The sequence below is a fragment of the Protopterus annectens genome, chromosome 12.part0, assembly GCF_019279795.1.
Source record: "Protopterus annectens isolate FY-2018-M chromosome 12.part0, PAN1.0, whole genome shotgun sequence".
Classification (NCBI taxonomy): domain Eukaryota; kingdom Metazoa; phylum Chordata; order Ceratodontiformes; family Protopteridae; genus Protopterus; species Protopterus annectens.
The window spans coordinates 338,761,968-338,779,244 of NC_056746.1; the positions used below are offsets into that span (position 1 = coordinate 338,761,968).

Genomic DNA, 17,277 nt, shown 5'->3' on the forward strand with positions numbered 1-17,277 from the left:
TGGGATGGGAGGATGGGATTTCTGAATAGCTATGTCTCTATACTTGAAAACATTGAAACTCAAAGTTTAACTATACACTACACAGATGTTTATCCTTTATACATATACATACACACACATACACAGATAAACACTATACCCTCCAACATTATATGTATGCAATTAGTAACACTGAGAAATTTCAGCTATTATCACGTACATTAAGCACAAATATAGCAAAACAATGACTGCAGATGTAAACAAAAGCATTAAGACTTTATCTTACCTCAATTATAAGAAAAGCAGCTCTACAAAATAAACACACACCTATACAAAAATGAAATTTCTCAAAAAAAAAAAATTCAAAATAAAACATCCCTTCCATAAGGTACACAATATAAATGACCGGTTCTCTCACTTCTCAAAACTAACTATATTACACAACAAAAAATTATCTATTTATCTCTTAAAGTAAACTGTACTAAATCTATTAATTCAAACACTTATGTTATAGATTACATGAAGCTATTCCAAAAGCAATGTAGCTGAGAAACGCCTCTCCTACAGAAATACCTCTTAAGTGGAAGCTTCCCCCCCTGTACTCTGGCGTTTATACAAACTCCAAGATCATGCAACCTCAAAGCAAGCAATAATACAGAGAATTATGCTGTAGTCTGAATTATGTCACAGTTAAGCTGCCAAACCCAATCAGTTACACTACAGGAGATCTTTACACTAACATTTAACCAAACATGCACATCTGTATACATACACACACACATATATATATATATATATATATATATATATATATATATATATATACACACACACACACACACACACACACACACACACACACACACACACACACACACAGGCTGCACTGGCTTTTGTCAGCTGGATGGTAACCCCCACCCCACCCCGGCACACAGGATCCATTTTAAATCCATTCAAGAAGTTTGCAGAGTGTGGTTTCACTGGACTGTAATCAAAAGTACCGCACAGTCTTACCATCACAGCAACAAATACAAGTAGAACTGTATGTCTACTAATGTAGGAAAATGCTCCTTAGCAGAAAATAGTTACCAACTTTGTTGTGCTGCCTTGCCCATGTCATCATTAAACTGTCTTCCATATAATGGAAAGAGTTCAAAACTAAAACACAACATCCAATGCCAAAAACCTACTTATCAAGTAGAGATGCAGAATAATTAAAGTAAAACTTTCTACTTGCAAATTACTTCAGTATTTTACTTACATCCAACACAAATTAAAAAAAAAAGAAATATTCATAAAACACACTAGTACTTATAAAAAGCATTAACAGAACTCTACAGCTAAAAGAAAAAAAAAACATTTCTGTCATATAAGTAATGTTTGCTAAATGCGCAGATATTAAAAAGAAAACATATATGTAAAGCATCTATGAATCGGAGATGAGGAACTGAATAAACTTCCATAAATTTAACACTTATCTGCAACTTTAATCCATACAGCTTTACAATACTAACATTCAAAAGGTGTTATCTGACTCAAAATATGCATACTATGACCACATATGATAAATGCATAGATTCTTGAAAGATAAAATCTTCATGATCTTTGCTACAATAAATATCCATCATTATTTTAAGACATTTAAAGTTTGCAAAGGGTAATTGAGACACAGACCTTTACACATCTACATCTGCATATAAATATTTTATGTACACAAATACAAAATATAAATGCATACTTAAGTATATAAATGTGTACATTTTGTGCCCACATACACATCAAGCACATGTCGCACAGCTCCATACACTTTTTATATAAAATATGAAATAAAACAACAAGAGCCTCAGTTTGGAACTATAAATACTTTTACTTAAAATTAAAAAAAAAAAAACAGACTAAGCACTTTTGTCAAAAACGGACTATTCTTTATTTACCTTTTAAAAAAATATATACGTGCATTCATTTAAGTAGATGTAAACACAGCCAAATGGGTACGTATACTTACTGCATATGCATACATGTATAAGTACTGTAAGCAGAGAAACCAATTAATGATGCATCAGCAGAAGTGTCTAAGGTGCTGGACTGAAGCACAGAGTCCGAGTTTACATACACACTATATTTAGAACTTACACAGCATCAGTGGAATGCTATTAGCTTACCAACTACTGGAGGATGAAATGGTGATTCTTTTAATCGTTTTTCCAGGTCTGCGAGGGATGTGTTATTAATAATTTCCTAGAAACACAAGAAGGCATAGCAGGTGAGACAGATCTGCTGGCAGGAGTGAGAAGCAGACTTTACAAATTCTAAAGAGCAACCAAATGCTGCCCTCCTGTGTTCAATGAGCAAAGTGCAGAGAAAAACAACAAAGTTCAAATACAATTCCAAATATCACATCACAAAAACTAGCACATGCAGCCTACTTCCAACACAGGCTAAAAAGCTCAGGATAAACAGCCCTCTGATAATTTTCAAGCTTAATGTATTAATTTTCAGAAAAAAAATTAAAACTTCTGTAGTCTTGTTGCATGCCAACTGCTAATGTGCTACACATCAAAATGATATTAAATATGAACGGGAGGTTCATGAAGTCCATAAAAGATGTATGAAATAAGCAATTAGGATTTCAAAAGCAAATGTAACAGGCAGCAACCACAAATGGAAACAATGAGGTGTGGGACATTATACAACTATGCAGGAAATGTCTGCTGCTGTTCTGCTCTGTACTTGGAAAGTAAAGTTCAATTACAGTATATGCAAGCACATTACAAGTGAATGAGAATGAAAACCTCATCAAGGCCAAGGACAGACAATAACTACCAGTCCATTTGACTAAGCTTCAGAATTACCCTGGAATTACACGATGCCAAATCAAAAGTTTGCTCTCATGTTCTCTGAAGAATTGAATAGTAGAAACAAGAAATGTACAAATCAAGCCAATACGGCAAAAATGCCATGGAAATGTTAGAATCATAGAAGTGAAAGAATAGTATTAGTTCTCATGTGGGACTCAAACCAAATACCTCCAGCATACCATGTTGACATCACTGCTAGAGGAAAAAAACAAGAGCCTTTTGACAGATAGGTGTTGAATTTTCCCTTAAGAACTTTACCCATTCAGCAAAAAAGCAATGCTGATTAAGGGTAAACTGCAAACATACAAACAGTAAAGCGCCTTGCTTAGGCACTGTTAAGAGTTATAGAAGTAAAAGGAGAATACCAGCTGTCATTTGTGACTTGAACCCATGAGCTGAAAAGACAACGCTATAAAGGGGAAAATCATTTGTCCATCTAGAGGCTCTTGCTGGTCTTCTGCCTTTTGGGCTGGAAGGACTGTGGCAAATATAATCAATTCAGGAGAAACACCCCCTTGAGGAGATCAGTATTATGGCCCTCACCTCAACCATGCTAGACAAATCGTAGGTTAGATGTTTACATAAGCAAGCTATTAAGAGTTCAACCTAGAACATCCTGACACACTTACATTACAGCAATTTCACAATAGGAAACTGTATTACTTCCTCTTTCTCAAGGGCAACTGTACGAAAGCGTAGATGTACCACTGTTATATTTAGTGGCTATTACCCTGCACCATTTTACTGCTTACAGAAGAGACATGGCAAAATAACAATTACTTCCTTGTCAAAGAAAGGAGGGGATTCCCACCTGGAACATCCAATATGCTGTCCATTCTACAAGCATCCACAACCTTGGTTTCTGGAACAATAAAATAAGCATGTTCCAGTGCCATGTTAGTACCATTAAATCTAAATATTCAGAAATATACACACTGCTTCATCCTAAGCCTAAGGGAGTTAACTGCATTGTTAAATGTACACGAGTAGGTAGTAGTAGTCAGCATGCCACATGCTGATATGCAGTCATGTAATACTACCATACAGATACAGCAGAAGACATGCCTACTACAGATTTATTGGTTTACTTAGTTCTTGTTTACCAATTTGAGGGTGTTCACAATAACCAGAAAAAAATTTGCAAAAGACAGAACAGACATTTCCCAACTCTTTCAAGAAGTGCTGTTACACGTTTTATATCCAATTCACCTGCCACAAAACTCAAGCAGATGGACCCAATTTAACATCTCATCTGGAGGACTATACCTCAAAAGTATAGTACCCTCACCCCCAATGCTGCACTATAGTATTAGTACTCGAAAGTAAATCCAAGTACCAAATGTAAAAATAGAACCCAGAGATTTCAGATCTCCATGGCATTAAAGGGACATGTAGTATCTGTTAAGCCACTGACACTACTCTAAGGAGTAAATGAAACAACCAAGCCACCTTTACTATACTGTTTGTGTACAATCACAGCAAGTTCAACTCCTCCCCCTTGTCCACTGAACTATATTCCCATTGGCTCACGAAGTAAAGAATGTGAAAAAAAGTCTTGTAGGATTTCTGCTGGAGAAAGTTGGACAAAAAAATGGATCTGCTTTACAGATTCAAATTTCCAAAACAATGTTAAAGTTCTGGTGATGCTGCCCTGCCACATATGTGCAAGCAGGCAAGCAAATCCAGTTCTGCACAAAGCAGCAGGAAAGCCACCCTTTAAAAGACAGTTACACTCCAAATACGTATTTTAGGTATTCAGTAAAATTCAATAAAAACCCAGTAGTTTAGCGCTTTCATCCCGATAGGGACTTCATCAGAACTACTGACAAATTCATCCATCCACTTAAATACACCTGCTAAAATCACACAACTCAATGTTAATTAGGTATTGCATTGAATACATTAAGTTAAAGAATTTGGAATGTTAATTTTTCATTTTAATGTGATATATTTAAGGTACTGGATGTTTAAGTATTTAAACATTTAAGTACGTATTCAATGCAATGAAAGCGCTAAACTACTGGATTTTTATTGAATTTTAATAAAGTACAGTGGTGTGTTCACTGGTGGTCCTTCTGGTTCTTGGCTTTAGTTACAATTTCCTATTCATAGATTATGTATTTTAGGTATCCCCAAGTATACTTCCCCTCCAAAAAATGACTGTATACTACCACATACAAGAAAATTATTATTTAGACCAGGGGTGCCCAAAAGATGGCCCTAGAGCCACAATTCGGCCCACCAAAGCATTTTATCTGGCCCTTGGTATGTCCTATAACAAACTGTTTTGAATGGACAGATACATGTGTTGGACATGTTAATGTGGCCCAACAAACCTTGCCAAGTATAAGTGACCCCTGAGCCAAAATGTTTGGACATCCATAATTTAGACATTTCTCAGTATGTCTGGCATTTCTGTTATTCAGTTTCCAAAACATGCTAAATTTGTAAGAAATCTCACAACACTTAATTTAGGAATCTGTCTCCCTGCTTCTTGCATCTTATAAACCATTATGTTTAAGACTGTTCACATTGAAAAGGCTTCCACAGCAACACATTTATGGTCTTGCTTTCATTCTCTGTTACTGGGGCTACAAACCTGGGACTCTAAAGTTACAAGTTAACCATGAAGGAAAAAAGTCAGTCGTGCTCTAACATTTGAGGCATTAGCTTAGGAATCTTAACATCTAGCTAACTAAGCAAGGGCCAGACATTTGAGTTAAAACTATTTTACTCTCTAATAAAAGCAACTAATTATAATATGGAGCAGCTGATGCAAAAAAACTCAGTAAATGTCTACAAGATGTTATCAATTACTGATCAAAACTATACAAATAGCCTCCACATAAAATTCTTAAATTCAGCCAAAATTTACAGTATTCCATATTCTAAGTGACTGAGCAAGGCATCCTGATGGAAAAGTAAGGGCAACAAATGTTGCTGTGGAGACAGAACCATTCACTGAAATAAAGTCAGTATGGTAATCTGCTTCAAGGCATTCTGGGGCAGAAAAAATATATAAAATAAACTACCTAAAAATGCTGGGATATAAACTAACACCTTCAGGCATCTCTGGTATTATCCTAGTGATGCAACTACATTTCTAATGTCATCTGTTCATATTTATATTAATTATGCCAAAACCATTCTTCATAAAAATTTATTGAAATTTTCATAATGGCCAATACAACTGCACTAATATTTGGCTTCTGACATAACTAAAAATAAATGTTGTTCATTTACTATTTATATTTTCATATTTCTTTACATATCTCATGAAAAATTACAAAGACAAACTCCTTAGCCTCAAATGAATAATTACAACCATATGAAGAAAATGCTTCTGACAGTATGTTCATAGCTAGAAAGGTTACTAATATATTGTAAGTTGTTTAAAAATGGTACAAAATGTACTTACTGGGTTTATTATGACATCAAATTTGGTTTCAGACCTAGAATTTAATGAATGTGACTAATATAAATATATCACGCTTAACTGTTGCCATTTACACTTGTTACTACAGATAGGAGTATTTATAACTATGAGAACATACTTTGATATTTGTCAAATGGCTTAGGATAAAACTATCAGAAGTTAAGTACAAACTCCAGAACTCCACTGGAGGGAATGAGATATTAATCATACAAATCAAAATCTGGTTATAGAAATTTAACAAAAATATTCAAGACCTAGGAATAGACAATGAATGAAGTCCACCTAATGACCCCTCAATATAAAGGAAAAGGGTAAATGTATACAAACTTAACCAATGTGTTTCAAAGTACCACCATTATAGGTATAAAAAGTAGTTGGTAAAGAGAAGAAAGCACAGATGGAAAATTTAAAGGCTTAAATATGCATGTTGATCTATTACTAATTAAACAGGCCAAAGACTCTGTATTTGAATAATATATTACACGTATGAAGTAGACTGTGACCAAAACAATTCCTCTTCTGAAGCCCTGCTCTGTGGCATAGAGTGACAAAGGTCTGACTTTGGCTCAGATGGCTACAGGTCCAATTAAAGTGCTCGAAAAGTTGGAGGTAGGGGACGTGACTAATTTAAAAAATGAATGGTTAGTACCTGTTCACTTGCCTTGAGGAAAGAAATGATTCTGGCTGGCTAACAAACAGTGACCTACAGTGCATCAAATATAGCTAGATCCAAATGACATGGGCTTGCAGCCCTCATGCCAGTGTCAGCAACATTCACTGCCATGCGTGTGTTAGCATACATGTTTATGGGAAAGTGCAGTATATGCCCCTGCAGTGATGCAGACACTCAAGTCGGCTAACTCCAGAAGAGAAGGAGCTTTGTTATGAAAAAATGCCAGGGTGTTAACATTAGTGAAGGCTTCCTTCTAGGCACCACTGGAAGGGTCATGGAAAGGTTGAACACCTAAGGCAGGCATTAAGGTTGCAGGGGAGGTCATATAGTGATATCAGTCTCTCCTCTGGACACCTGGGCTGCCTGACAGGATGGCTTGTATCATGAGTGCCAAGCCACTCAGTGCTTTGCAGGCTGGTGGTCTGCAGACAGGTAGGTTAAAGTAGCCTTCACACTCACATAATAACACCCTCTAGTTGGGGTTTACCTGACTTAGTGACCTCAATGCCACTGAAAGGAGCAAATAAATGGGTACAACATACTGAATGAAGGCTGACAGCAGCCAGGGAGGGGAAAAAAAACATAAAAAATGTCCTGTATAAAGGCAAGACTGTTTAGACTTTTTAAAACAGTTTAGGAAAGAAACAAAAATGTCTTACACGGGTGTGAGAAAGACTGTCAAAACCTTGGATGGAGTGTTATCCCTTATAAAGAATCCATTTAATAGGAGCATACAGATGAAAACACATTCATTGCAAGGTTACTTTATACTAAAGGCAGTCTTAATGGCTACTGCTACAGTAACAGAAACTGAAAGTGAACTTTCAGAAGAGTGACAAAAGAAAACAACCTCCTATTCTTGCCTTTGATGTACCTACAATGGAATGGTTTCAAATAAGAAAGTACGCCTTGAGGTGTGGTATTAGAACAAATGCAAACTATCCAGATCTAGACACACCATTTTCTGTACATATAACCTTTTGAAGTCTACATTATATGAGCGCAGGATACAGCTAAACAAAATTTGAGGATCATCCCCCAGTTTATCTGTTTTTCAAAGTACTTCACAGTACCCGGCCTTTGGGGAATTAGACATAGAATCACCCAAAACAGGGGTAGGTACAACTTATGCCTCAACATTCACAAGGAGACTTTCAGAAGCAAAACATCATCCTTTCAAAACAATTCCAACCATGGCGGTTTTACTTGGCGTATCTACAGCATCAGAGGTGACCTAAATGCCTGCAAGTGTAGGGATTCTACAATTTTAATATAGGCTCTTCTTTCAACTTGGAATCAGCTACATTATTAGGCATATCGAACATCTCACCAAAAACAAGAATTAAAACATGTCAGCCTGATAATTATAGGTGCTTAAGGTTTAGAATGCATAAAGCAGTGTTGAGTAGGCATAATTAGTTTAACAGTAGATATATTGACATTTTTTGACTGGATAAGGTGGGCTGGTCACCAGACACTTTTTATCCACAACCCAGGCCCATAAGGAAAACAGTTCAATACATCACATATTCAGACATGTCACACTAAGTGGAAAAGTCAACTAATTCCAATGCAAATAGAAAAAGACACTAAAATGCAGATTTACAAAAAATATTTTTTAATAAACAAATATTTACAATGTAGCCAGAGAAAAACAACTATAGAGTTACAAACAGCATTTTGAATTGTATGAATGCACGGAATTTGGCAGTGACAGTCATTCAATAGTGCTTTACAGTTTATAATGTACAGTGCTTTGTGCTTTACCACTGCCAGTACAGAAAAATTCAGGTACATCACACTCGTTAAAAACAGCAAAATATTTAGAATACAGATTCTGATGTCAAAACAGCAAGAAAAGGAAGATGGCCTTTAACATGCACCCAAATTCATATCAACAGTAAACACTGCATTTTTACACATATACCTTATTTCTCCTGACCTACATTTAAAAGTAGTGGCTTCCTACCTTTCCTGAATGCATCAACAGTAGCTTGAACCAGTATCAATGCACAATGTTTTTTTTGGGGTTTTTTTTTTGTAAATCTTTTGTTGACTGGGCCACTGTTCAGGGGGGACCCAAGGAGGTATTTATACTAAGGGAAATTTGGCCAGGGCAAAATGGAACTTTTCCTACTCTTTTTGAGAGATGCCATGGGATCTTTTACATCCAACTGAGCTAAAACCAACTAAAGCATACTGGACCTCAATTTAGCATCTCAACATAAGTATGACACAAGCAGGAGTACAGCACTCCTCTTAACTTATCCACACACTAACCAATTACTTAAGCCTAATTTCTCTACCAGGGAAGGGAGGATACCATAGATAAAGCTATTACTTAGTAAAACATTTTCAAAAACAAAACTGTGAATGCTTAATGATAATCTTTTCTAATGTACATGAATTTTCTCCCTGTAATAAATAAAAATTGAACAACTGTAGTCCCTCACATCCAGGAGTAGTTGTAAAGGTACAGAAAGACATGAAAATGAAAATTTTCTGCCTGCTAAATATTCAGCCTCCTCCTCTCAGACAGACATGTCTGTTTGTTCCCAACCACTGAGAATATTAGCCCATGTAAGTAGTGAACGCTGTCCAAAGGTGGTTGTCATTCAGATAACTCTGCATTCTTGCCAGTGCCCTGGTTACAACACATCTGTATGTAGCTTAAAAAAATAAAGAAAAAATAATTTAAAAAAAAATAAAGAAAAACTAATTAAAAAAAAATATTTGTATGTAGCTAATCCTGTTACAGAGTGAGGGGATAGGCTACTTACATCACCACAGTGATCCACAACATCTTCATCTTGCAGGCAATCACTCCTGTATCCTTGTTACAAAAGCTAAGCACCAAGTGGTGGCTTAGAAAGCCTAATATCCACCTGATGATGTACATTTGCCTCTCCCCTTCCTCCAGTAGAATACTGCAATGTGCATCCTGCTCTGCATTCCTCTGCCCAGACTGGCATGCCCATTCTCCTCAGCCATCTCCATAAAGCTTTCTGTAGCAGCTTTGGAATTAGAGTAATCGGGGGAAAGGCATAAAAGATTCCTGGGGGCCAATCGTGAATAAGTGCCTCCTTTGGTGACTCACCCGTTGGAGGGATCAAGGCGAAGTAGTTGCTGCATTTGGCATTGCTGGGCAATGCCAAAGGAGCAGCAAGGCTGGCCCCATTTGCGGGATATTACTTCTGCTACTTTCTGCTTGAGGGACCACTCGTACAGCCATAGAATGGCTCTGCTCAATTTGTCCGCAATGACGCTGGATTTCCACAGGATGTGCATTGCTATTAGAAAGCAGTTGGAGGCCATCACCAAATGTCAGACCCTAATAGCTTCTCGACAAAGCGGGTACGATCTGGTTCCTCCTTGTTTGTTGATACAACAAACTACAGACATGTTGTTGGTCTGGATCACAATTATTCCTTTAGGAAGGGAGTCTTGGAACGCTTGCACACTAAAAGCACCGCTCTCCTCTCCAGGACATTTACATGCAGGTGAGCCCCATGGTCTTGCCAGATGCCTTGAACTATCTTCCCGAGAAAATGCCCCCCCAACCCTATCTGGGAAGCATCCGTGGTCACTGTGGCTAGAGGTTGTGGAGAGATGAAGGGATGGCTTTGAAGTACTGACTGAGTGGATCCACCACTGGAGATCTTTCTTGCAGGCCTTGGTTATTATGATCTTATGAGACATTGGAAGTTCCAAAACTGACCACTGAGCAAATAGCATCCACTGGAGCAGCCTCATGTAGAGGCGGGCTTGAGGAATCAGTCTGATGGAAGCAGTCATTTTCCCTAGGACCTAGGGAACTAGTTTTGCAGTGGCTTTGGACTTTTTCACGAGAATTTTGATGAGATGACGGAGGTCGTGTACTCTGTCTTGTGAAAGACTTGCTAAGTGGCAGTGTTTCTCTCTGCTCCTATGAAGAGCAATGTTTGCAATGGCTCTAGCACAGACTTTTCGTAATTTATGGTAATGCCCAAGGAGGAGCAGAGTTGAAGGACAATCTCTTGATTCAAGTAAGTGAAGCCTGGTCAGAGTGGTTATGAGCCAATTGTCCAAGTATGGAAACATGCAGATTCCTTTGCGTCTCAGGTGAGCCGCTACTACTGCCATACATTTGGTGAACACTCTGGGGGCTGTAGTTAGACCAACGGGCATAGCTCGAACCTGGAAATGACAGGCTCCTAGCCGGAAGTGTAAGAACCTTCTGGATCATCTGTCCATTCAAATATGGTAGTACGTGTCTTGGAAGTCTTCAGAGCACATCCAATTCTCTTTTTCCAGGATTGGAAGTATGGACTGCAGTGTTACCATCCAGAACTTGGGTCTACTTAACTGATTTGTTCAAATTGCTGAGATCCAGAATGGGTCTCCAGTCCCCTGTTCTTTTCTGAACTAAAAAGAATCTTGAGTAAGTTCCAGACCCTCTCTGGTCTGCGGGGACTTCCTGGATGACCCTTTTCCTTAGCAATTCTTGAATTTGTATAGTTGCCTATTCCTTTTGACTGGATAGAACATCTGGAACAACTTGGTTTTGGGGGATAGGAAGGGAGAAGGGAAATGATATACCCTCTAGACATTGTCCTGCACCCATCTGTCATTTATCTTTAGCCAGGTTTCTTGGTGCAAAAACAATCGTCCCCCGACTGCCTCCAGAGGAGGGCAATCGGGCACTCCTTCAGGAGTGCTGGAAAGGTCTCCAAAGAAAGGTTCCCTGGAGCCTTGGTTTTGTGGACCTGCCCCTGCCACGAGGGCAGTGTCTCCAGTTATTGTTGCCCCCATTGCTTCTTGGGGAACTTTCACCTTGTGTGCCCTGATAAGACTTCTGAGATTTTCTGAACCACATTTTCCCACTACCTTTTTGATCTTTTGGGAAAGGGTCTGGTAGAAGTGGAAAAATGTACTCCAATGGCAGACAAGGTCTTACCCTCTTGTTCACACCTGGCGAGTGTTTCCTTCACTTCTGGCCCAAATAGGGATGAGCCCGTCAAAAGGGGTGTTAATGAAGGAAGACTTGAAGGGCTCCATGAAATTGCAAAGATGCATCAAGGCCTGTCTCCTAAGAGAGATACTGGAGCCTGCTGCTCTACTCGCTCCATCCACTGCATAAGAAATTAGTCTCATGGACGAGTTGACAACTGAATTCAAGGTAGCAAGCTGAGCACCGACTTTCTCTGCCACTGCATCAGCTACAGCTCCTTGAAGGGAGTCTGATAATTCTTTAGTCAGGTCCCTCTGAAGTCTTTTGAAGTGAGTTAGGCACTTCAGAGACAGTAAAGCACAAGTCCCTGATGTGAGGATGCGCTTCCCATATCTATCCATAGTTCTGGAGTCTTTATTAGGAGGATGGATAGAGATACTCGGTCTCAGAGAGTTCATTTCTAGTGGCCGCTGCCACAACCATACCATCAACTCCTATACCTTTTATAAGACAATATTTCTCTTTGGGGGCAGTAATGCATTTGTTTGGCCTCCTAGGAGTTGGGTCTATGGTGTCTGGGGTCTCCCAAGCCTTTCATGACATAAGCTCGATAAGCTCATCGAAAGGAGGAGTAACCCAAAAAATAGATGGGCGAGACCAAAGGCCTTCAGTAAGACTGACTCCTCAGCTGAAGTGGAGGAAGACTACCAATCACCTGTTTCAATAATTCTAGGATGACTCCAAAGGAGACATCTTCAGGAGGTGATCGTGGGAACCCTTCTGCCTTATCAAGGTCAGTATCGGATGTGATGGACTCTACTAGGGAGTCCAGATGCTTCCTCTTGCATGTCCTCTTCCAAGGGACCTCTTCAATAGGGTACTCTGGAGAGATTTCAGAAGAGGGGGCAATACCCTGAGGTACATGCTGAGGCCTAGCATCTCTGTCGACCTGTGGAGAGGGCTCAGGAGAACACATGGACATCTCGCCTGAAGGGGGAGGAAGAAGTGAAAAAGTGTGCATACCAGACTGTGAAGCAGTCAAAGTCCTCCTCATGACTTTAAAGGCAGACCCTCCCCACTCTGAACCGGTCCCCGGATCAGACAAGTCATCAGGGCTGAAGGTCCCTCCAAAGCAGAAGAGAGCAGCTCTGAAGCAAAGGTAGGAGAAAAGCTCACCAGTGCCGAGGGCCCCAGAGACGTAGTCGGATCCGAAAAGATCTGAGAAGTCTCCACCAACCTGGCAGGTTAGTGTCTGCTCCTAGAGGTCTCCTGCTCTGAAGGCACAGAGACGCTCAGGGCCGATGTTGGCACTGGGAAAGTTACTGGTCCTGGACTGACACAACCTGGATGTCAGAATCTTCTGGCTCCGAAGCAGGAGGATGGATCGGAGCAGGAACTATAGCAGGAGAGGGTGCTTTTGTCTGAACTGATTCCTTTGGGCTCCAGTCCACGAGAATTCTGGCCAAAGCAGTTGTCTAACAGTCTCGCCACAACACTATCCATGTCTTCATCTGGCAAACTCCTGGTAGACCTAGTGGATAGGGTAGGTGATCTTGCGGTAGCCAAAATTGGGGAAGGCTGCCTGGAAGAGATCTTCTCCACAGAAGGAGACAGACTCTTGTGTCGATCAGCGGAAGACGTAGTTGGTGCCACTGGAGATTCCTGCTCCAAGGAAGTGCTGGAGCCAGGAGGAAGTGTCTGTTCCAACAGAGCCTTTGGATACGTCAATTTCAGAGCCTTCTGCGCCGGCTCCGATAAAGGTCTCAGTTGGCTTGTCTGATGTATTGGTGCATATTGCCTCAGAAAGGAGTTTTCTAAAAGTCTTTCAAAAATCCATTTATTTTTGTTTACATTCCATTAAAACCCGCTGAGTAAAGCTGTGGCAAATGGAAAAGACTCTTGCAGGTGTAAAACCCCACGACAATACACACACAAGGTGTGTAAACCACTAAGGGGCATTTTCTTACTGCACTTTTTGCAATTTTTAAAGCCTAAAGGCTTGCTTTCCTGTTTTTCGGATATGAAAAAAGTATGAGAGAGAAAGGAAAAATAGAACAACCATTCTCACACTTAACAGACTCAAGTCCTCTAAATGGACTTGACTTGCAATCACACAAAGAAACAAAGGTTGTAGAAAAAGGGATTCTATTTTTGTTATTACATATATTTTTAAGAACTTGTTTGGAAAAGGATTACCGAAAAGGTGAGGAACGTCCTCTAACTAAAATGGATGTTTCTAAAATGTCCTCTAATTTAAATGGACATATAGAACGGGGAAGTGGGTAAAGAAGTTAAATTAAATGTTATAATTAAGTTAAATATAAGTAAGAGAGTAAGCTATGCTAAAAAATAATAATAAAGTTGTACTTAGCCCAGAACTATAACTGACTAAAAACCTCTTTGCTGCATGGTAAACGAGATCTGAGGTAACCAGGGGAAGACAATATGGGTAAAGAATGGAGCCCATGAACTTTGCTGAGGACCTTGAGCTGGAATATTGGCCGACAGATCAGACACATCGGATCCGACCCACAACTGAGAATAAAGGTGAAACTGATGACATCACATTGCACGTTATACTGAAAAGCAGTTTTGTATATTGTGCAGTCAATGTCTTGTTTTGAATGGGGGGGGTCCTTTCAATGACTGTGTGGTAATATTAAAGTAAACAACCTTTTAGTTGTACGAAATATAGGTTTTAAAATATAACCAAAGAAATGTTGAGCAGAAGCAAGTTCAAGTTAGTATGCTGCAGTAATCTCGGGCTGCTGGTGTGGGGTTTAAAAGTACACTGTTTATATCTACAATTAAGATAATTCTTTCATTTTTACGTGGACAGCTATATAGATTAATGTCCTTTGCTTAAGCTATAAACAAGCTTTTTTGCAAGCAAGCAGGCTTGAAAAATAACACAAAATTATGAAAGCCTTGAAGAAAGCTAAGCTTCTTGCACCTGCAAAGATATTAGCTTGTTTTCTTCACTAACAGATACTTTCAGTAAGAGACAAGTCTGCAACTGAACGAGTTAGCCAGGGGAATTCTGCATAGTCTGTTGAGTGAAATTACCAAAAATTCTTTCATGCATCTTTATGTTGTTAGGTTTTTTTTTTTCCTCATTGCTGACAACTTTTACATGGAGACAACCTGCCTGCAGTTGCAAGCAATTAATCTTGAGAGTTCTCAGCATTCTTTGCAAAGTCAAATTCAAAACTTAAATATACAATGATATGCAGTTCAGTGAAAATTAAAGTTTGAATTAACAGGGGTAAATAAAAGACAGTAGCCCCCCAGCAGTACTAATACTTTAATGCATTTAACAGAACACTGCATAATTTAGGTTAACTTAAAGGCTGCCAGTACACTTTTTCTTGGAGCTTAAAATTGATGCTTTCTGAAAGCATACAAGCAGTTTTTTTTCCACATCTGGGAGGGGAATGGAGATAAGACAGCAGCTGGTTTAAGTGGAACACGGGCTGTAACATGAGCTTTAGCATGGGTGATCTTAATTCTAGATTAGGTTATGCCTGTGAGTACAGCTGATGATTTGGGACAACTGTTCCTATCTGGAGGGTTAAACTTCATTTGTTGAAAATGTACAGTTTTGTGTATTTGTTCTTGGTTTATAGGGGATGGAAGTGTCCTTAAAATGTAGTCCTCCAAGTGAAAAATCATAATCACCTAGGATTCGGTTGCTTATCTAGAGGATTAATGTCTTTTCCCATGCTTCCAAGGATATAGCCACAGCAAACTTTCATTTCCCATTCTTGGTTACTCTCCTTCAGAGACTTTTTGCATCTCTTGGTATGGTTTCTATACCATATTTATCAGGCCTTTCAGTTTTTTTTCTGTACAGGTCCTGAGTTCAATCAAGAACTCTACTAGTTGAGGCAGCTGAACTACAGGGCCTCCTATTACTAATGATCTATTACAGCCTTGTCCATACCCCAAAAACGTTATCCTACCTCCTCCTTGCAAGTTATATTTCTTTTTTGTCGGCTCACAGAAAAGACAGCTCTCCTTTTTACATCCAGACCTTTAAAGTACTGATTTTATTATGCCATATTGTTGCAGCGTTTGTTATTCAGTCTAGTATTCCAGGGATCCAATCCTATGAGCAAGATTTTCTGAAGCCAGTTACTAACTTCCCACCACTTTATAAAGTCCTTATCTATGTCCATCACTCTACACATGAAGACAGCATTACTGCGCCCCCATATGAACATTTTAGCTTCTGAGTTATATGGCACCTCTGTTTAAGCACTATTTCCTTCCATACAGAGTTGCACTCTTCACAAGGAATATGTTAGGGTTAATCTATACATCTGGGACCATCAAAGCTTTTATCAGGACATCCTAGCATATTCATTCTTCCAATATTTATTTTACTTATTTGGCCAGCCATCTGCCCCCACCTGAACAATCAGCCCATTCATTCTCCCACTGTTGGGGCAATGGTTGCCCCTAGCCTACCATTACGGGAGGGGTGGTAGGCCAGCAGACTTCATGTAGGCAGGCATATAGCGTAGTTAAAGATATTTTACTTTTTTTATTCTAGCCCCTTTGTGCATGCGTCTGTGACAATGTGTGTGTAACACATGTAATCAGTGCTGCACAGCCTTTCACTTTTAGGTCTAGAGTTAAAGTAGCTCATGAGGAATGAAAGGTAACAGGTTCTGTAAGGTCAACATTTTGAACTTTGCAACTTTCCTGTGCAGATTTAATGAATTAAGTATCTAGTATTTGTCTCCAAGAGGTCTCTTTTTTTAGTACCAGAAACATTCTGGAATAGAAGCCTTTGCCCTTTTAACTTAGAGGCAATGGTTCTATAACTCACTGGATGCACAAGTACTGAAGAACTTAAGAAAAAAAAACTGTGAAAGGACATTTTTGTATCCAGTGCCATTTGTAACCTATGCAACACTTAACACCCAGGAGTTTGAAACACACGTTTGCCTAGGAGAAATACTGAAGAGCAGTTCTAGGGACAGATATGAAGAAATCTTAGCCAGGAGAGAGGAACAGGTTAAAGAATACTGGTATAATCATACTGTTGGTCTGTCCCTTTTTCCTGAAAAGATCCCACTTTTTTTGTTTGTTTTTTGTTTTTTTAATTGTCAGCCTCCAGCCATTTTTTTTTTGCATGTTTGCCAGACAAACACTGGTTTTATTTGTCATTTTTCTTTAATGGGTGGGCCTGTAAGATTTGTATGGGGGTACATGAAACATCTTAGAAACTAAATACATTTCTCCCTTTTATCTTGCTGTTTGAAAACCTGAGTAGCAGAAGAACCAAACAATTCCTCCTCATCTAAAGCGGAATCCAAGATTTCAGACTACCTCATCAGCAAACTTTTGGTTACATACCTAAGAATATCTTCAACACTGTAGCATTAGCAGTGGC

At 39.1% G+C, this 17,277-nt stretch overlaps 1 protein-coding gene across 1 annotated transcript in view; it reads right to left on the bottom strand.

Moving 5' to 3' along the window:
* PARN (poly(A)-specific ribonuclease) overlaps positions 1 to 17,277 on the bottom strand; it is a 1,015,251-nt gene that overhangs the window by 499,866 nt on the left and 498,108 nt on the right. The window contains exon 15 of the mRNA XM_044088915.1: positions 2,142 to 2,217. Within this exon, the coding sequence (XP_043944850.1) occupies positions 2,142 to 2,217 (76 nt within the window). The remainder of the gene's footprint in view (positions 1 to 2,141; positions 2,218 to 17,277) is intronic.